This window comes from Myxocyprinus asiaticus, chromosome 2 (genome assembly GCF_019703515.2).
Source record: "Myxocyprinus asiaticus isolate MX2 ecotype Aquarium Trade chromosome 2, UBuf_Myxa_2, whole genome shotgun sequence".
Taxonomy (NCBI): domain Eukaryota; kingdom Metazoa; phylum Chordata; class Actinopteri; order Cypriniformes; family Catostomidae; genus Myxocyprinus; species Myxocyprinus asiaticus.
The window spans coordinates 2,090,599-2,096,598 of NC_059345.1; the positions used below are offsets into that span (position 1 = coordinate 2,090,599).

At 34.0% G+C, this 6,000-nt stretch overlaps 1 protein-coding gene across 1 annotated transcript in view; it reads right to left on the minus strand.

Moving 5' to 3' along the window:
* The window catches only part of LOC127410767 (putative C-type lectin domain family 20 member A), a 31,021-nt gene extending 25,237 nt beyond the window's left edge, over positions 1–5,784 (minus strand). Inside the window, exon 1 of the mRNA XM_051645988.1 lies at positions 5,642–5,784. Coding sequence (XP_051501948.1) covers positions 5,642–5,675 — 34 coding nt within the window. The 5' untranslated portion in view covers positions 5,676–5,784. The remainder of the gene's footprint in view (positions 1–5,641) is intronic.
* Positions 5,785–6,000: the final 216 nt, after the last annotated feature.

Genomic DNA, 6,000 nt, shown 5'->3' on the forward strand with positions numbered 1-6,000 from the left:
GCTGCCATGGCAACAGTATTTAAGATATCAAATATTCCTTTACAATTTTACATCAGCAGTGTCTTGAAATTATTCTAAAGAATTTTGAAGCAATTCATGTAAACACAAGAGGGCTATTTCAAAGTCTGTTTAAAGTGCCATACTTCCTGCTGCCAGTTAGTGGTGCTATGACCATGACTCATAATAGCCACATCAATGTGATCAGCCCTCATAACCAAACATACAGCTGAATTGTCGTCAAAATCACACAATACACAGAGAAGATACAAGGCTCTTCCTGTTTTCCATTTTTTGCCATAAATGTATTGCTTGGCCATGGCGACACCGTTCAAAATATAAAAAAATCCATTCACAATTGAGCATCTACAATGTCTTGGCATGATGTTGCACAAATTTGATGCCAGTCATATGAATCCCCTAAGAGTTTTTAAAAGTTCAGAGCCCAAATCCAAAATGACTGACTTCCTGTTGGGTGAGCTAATGACTTAAAGTATGAAAGATGTTTGGCTTGATCATAACTATATATATATACCAATTTCGGTGTCTGTAGGTGAACATTTTGAAGGGGGAGCTACAGAGCCCTTGTTCCTTGGACAAGGGTTCCTTGTTGTTGCTATAGATCTAAGGGTGAACGTGCCTTCTCTATGGTAGGTCCTAAACTCTGGAATAGTCTGCCTTTCCATGTGAGGTCAGCTTCTTCAACAGCCATTTTTAAATCCTCTTTGAAAACGTATTTATATTCTTTAGCATTTGAATATGACTTTTTAATAGGTTAAATGAGGAAAATATTTGATGCAGTTTTTAATTGTATCTATTTATTTATTATCATTTTTTGTATGTATATAATTCTGTTCATGTATATTTACTTGATTGATCTGTAAAGCACTTTGGGTCAACTTCTGTTATTTCTAAATGTGCTCTATAAATAAAGGCTGACTTGACTTGACTTGAACTTTGCCCAGCGCTAATGATCGATGACTCTGATGTGTGTGCAAAATTTCAAGAGTTTTCACGCATGTTATGTACCTCAAAAGTACAGACAACCTTGAAAATAATAATAATAATAATTGTTAGACAAACAATAGGGCCTCGGCACTTTCAGTGCTTGGGCCCTAATAATAATCCTTAGAAGAACAATAGGGTCTCTGCACTTTCAGTGCTTGGGTTCTAATTACTACTTGTACCACCATACAATTTCTTATAACTTTTGACCAGTAGTCATTGTCCCCAAAATGTTCAGGTAGCCTCAGGATATGGTAGTGATAACATGTGCCACATTTCGTTTCAAAAGCTCAAAGTGTTATAAAGATACAGCCTCACGTGCAGTTTGCACCCTCACCATCACATTTTGGAGGTCATTTCTCGACAACGATTTGGAATATCAAAAATATAAATAGAAACTTTTGTGCAGCTTGGTCTGAAGATCATAAGATTGGAATTTGGTGAAGATTGGACAAGATTTCTAGCAGAAGTAGCCCGGTTGCTAGTGAGGGTAGAGTCATGTGACTCTACCCTCACTAAGGTGTGCTCGTGGTCGCGATTAGATGTTCTCGCTCTCAATGTGGCACGTGGTAAGTTGTGCGTGGATCGCAGAGAGTAGCATGAGCCTCCACATGCTGGGAGTCTCCGCGGTGTCATGCACAATAAGCCACGTGATAAGATGCACATATTGACGGTCTCAGAAGCGGAGGCAACTGAGACTTGTCCTCCACCACCCAGATTGAGGTGAGTAACCGTGCCACCACGAGAACCTACTAAGTAGTGAGAATTGGGCATTCCAAATTGGGGAGAATGGGGGATAAAAAGAAAAAATAATAAAAAAGCATATTTATTAATTTTGTTAAGTGCATGGTATTGATGACGCATCTCAAGTTTTATCTCGATATGCCAAACTGTTTGAATTTGCCAAATGCAAAATGGCAGACACAAAATATGGCCAACACAGACATATTGGGTATCGTTAAACTCTGTATGGCTCAAGCAATCTAAAGAGACCAGTCTGATGATTTTAGGCCAAATTATACAAAAGTTATAAGCAAAAATATTTATTTTTCACCACTAGGTGATGCTGTCCACAAACTGGGCATACACTCTTAGGTCATTGTGGTGGAATTTTAAGTTTCGTGTCAAAAAGCAAAAGTGTTCCCGAGATACAGTACAGCCTCACTTGCTGTTTTGTCGCCCACCTTTGAAAGGCTAATTTTCAGGAATGGTTTCGAATCAGAGGAAAAAGGAATAATGTTTCTAGCCCTTACTGAGCAATATAAGCAGAAATGTAATTGCAACATAATTGCAATTTTGACCTGTTGAAGGCACTAGAAGATTTGAGATGGAGACTTCAAATTTGCTACCAGGAATGTTCAGACTCTCCTCTATTAGTGTGCCGAATTCCACAACTTTTTACAATAGGGGCTTCGCCCATTTCATGGCTTGGCCCCTAAAAATGCTTGCTATTTAAGCACTTATTCTATTATTATCTAAGTTAGTAATAGACAATACTTTTCTTGTTTTATTTTATTGAATTGTAATTGTATTGCTATTAAAAATCTGTTGAAAATCTTGTTTATGTCATCTGTTCCAAAAGCTGTACATTATGGTTAGTGTGGGCCACAGCAGGAACAAGACGTCTGATACATTTTGTACTTTCTCTGTTTTACACATCTTTGATTACATCTATTTGCATGTTTTACATTGAAAATAACATTCATAGGGTGTGAGCAGAGATCAGAGAGAAAAGAGATACCTAAAGTTGTCTACTCTCCTTTTCCTGAAAAACGTATGGGTGTTTGTGGAAACAAAATTGACTTTTGTACTCAAAGAGGCTCTTATTCTTTTAAAATCAGTTCTTATACACAACAGTGTTGTTTCTTGATCAGTAAATGTTTACAGATCAAAACCAACCAGCCATTTTTGTTTTATTTTTAGTTTTCCGTGTTTTCTGATTTTTGTACTATTTTGTGCTTTTAATGGTTTAAAACTGTTGTGGAAATTTCCAAAGATTATATTCAAAGTACCTGTGTCATTGTCACCATAGACTTTAGCTGCTCGTTTTCATATAATGAAAGTGAATGTGGACTGTGTGGGTTTGTCAAGCTCCAAAATGACAAAAAAGCACCATAAACAGGGCTGGTATGTATATACAGGTGAACTAGGCAGTTGCTTGGGTGTGGCTGGGTAAACAAATCGGTCCCGTTTAAAAGCTTTGGGCTTTTGGAGAAGAAGTTTGCATCTGTCCAACTGTAATCATGCATATATATATAATGATTTTATTGACCATGTACTGAAAGCGTGTCAAATATTTTATCTTTCTGTGACAGCTGTGTGTCATTGACCAACCAGAGGAGAATTTAATCAACCAGTCTTAAGCTTTCTAGTGGTTAGTTCCCTTCTGACCAGCCCAAAACTGCCTATATAGTGCAATATGTGGCATTCACTAAATAGGGAATAATGAATGAGTGAACGATGTCATGCATAGCAAATGTCTGCTAACCAATCTCATCTATTTAGGCTAAATGATCTGTAGTTAAATAATGAAAAAAAAAAAAAAAAAAAAAAATATATATATATATATATATATATATATATATATATATATATATATATATATGATGGAATTATGAAATACAAGGTATTTTATTGTGTTTACTGTCTTTAGTTCTATTAGCTATCTCATACACGTATAGCCTACAATATTTACATTAATTGTGTAATTCAGAGATACATTTCATTCTCAAGTTTTGACATTTTTGTCATTGTCTATTTTAATTTTATTGTTATATTTCATCATTACTTATATAGAGTGCATTATTCTAGCCTCTTTTGTGTTATTGCATATTAAGCGCCTTTTTCTCACAGTCAATTGCCACGTAAAGACTGTTAAAATTAAAACTGACAGTGAACCTTGTCTGTGTCCTTGAAACCTTAATTTCTTACTCGTGTTTTTAGCATTTGGGAAAAACAAATAAACCAATGCTGCTGAACAATCTGCCTAATCCCAGATAGCACACATACGTCTCCAAGATGTCTGTTTTAGATCTTTTCATCTGGAAAGCATCACATTTTAATAAACATCTCCTGAACATCTTACAAAGATCAGATTTACAAACATTCTAAATCAAAATGGTCTCAAAGACGTCTGCTGAATGTCTGATTGACATCCGAGAAGAAATGTCTTATAGACGTATTTCAGATGAGCAAACAACATAAAAAATACATCTTCCAGATATAAACACACACATCATGTGATGTATGTGTGCTATCAGTGTTTAGATTAATGCTAGAGACACATCTATGATGACATCTATTTGCATGTTTTACATTGAAAATAACATTCAAAGAGTGTGAGCAGAGATCAGAGAGAAAAGAGATACTAAATGTTGTCCACACTCCTTTTCTTAAAAAAAAAAACAAAAAAAACTTTGGGTTGTTTAAAACAATTTTGAACACTCTATGGTTTTAAAATCAGCTTTCATAACCAAGAGAAAAGTGTTATTTCTTGATCAGAAAAGGTTTACATTTTTTATTGTTATTTTTTTGTACAGACAAAAAGGTTGTGACATTACAAAGTGGTTGTAAATATATTAGCAGTGCTAAATATAATTTAATATCATTTAAATTGTTTAAATACCTTCTTGTGGGGCGCCCGGCACATCACGGCACAAGGCCTGTATTGCTGATAGGACAGGCCGGCCCTTGCTGGATTTAGCATTTGAGAAGTGTTGGAATACAGCGCACAATTTGTTTGGACCACTTTTGATACTTTCAAGATACTTGACAGACCCAGTCCCCATTTACTTTCGTTATATGGAAAAGAGCAGCCTAGATTTATATAATTATATAATCACATTTTGCATTCCACAGAAGAAGAAAAAAAGTCACAAGAAGGTGTATAAATGACAAAATCTGTTTTTTTTTTTTTTTGTTTTTTGTTTTTTTAGTGAACTATTCTTTTAATCCTCCATTATAAACCAAAGCAATGAATAAAATGCTTATTGTAACTTATTCTGAAATATTATTGTGGCCTACGTTAGTAATAAACCAGAGCTTTTTTAAAACAAAATTATGATCAACCTGTTACAAAAAAAATCTTTATGTTATCTGCTCCAAAAACTGTGTATTTTGTTTGTGCCACACAGATAAAACAATTCTATATCTATTTTTCAGACATTAAAAAAAAAAAAAAAAAAAAATATTATCATATATCTCAATATTTATGTATTTTTATTTTTATTTTATTTAATTTTTTTCAGGAAATGGCATAAACAATGTTTTCCACAGTAGAATTTTTATTTTCTATTTTTATTAATTTGCATTAAATAAATTGTCGAGTCCTATTGTTTAGACAAACTAATTGCAATGCAGAATTTGAGGTTTGTCTTTGTATATGCATTGTAACTCATAAAATACAGCGGTAGTTTTAATAGTGACACACTCTTTTGGGTTTCATTTGACAAAATCAAAACCATTAGCCCTAATAAAACATTAAAACATAATTTAAAAAAAATGATCTAATGTGTCTATACACTAGCAGATGCCAAAGTGCAAATGCACAAATTGGCTAAAGATAAATTATTTCTTATTCTTACTCATGTTAAGGTTTTTAATATTTGGGAAAAACTCACAATTCCAAAATAAAACTGACCTGATAAAAGCACCAAGAGCACATCACTCGTCATGATGATACACCAAAGAATTATCACACAAATGTACAAATCCTCAAACTGCTCTACACAGGGACAGTGTGGAATCTTTTGTATTTTCTCAGTTTCAAAAGAACGTGCTGTACTCTATTTACATTAATGCCAGTGACACATCTTTGATGACATCTATTTACATGTTTTACATTGAAAATAACATTCAAAGAGTGTGAGCAGGGATCAGAGAGAAAGGAGATACTTAAAGTTGTGTACTTTCTTCTTCTTGTAAAACTTTGTGTACAAAAATCACTTTTGATTTCAAAAACCACCCAATGGCATTTATGGTGTTAAATTCAGTTCTCAT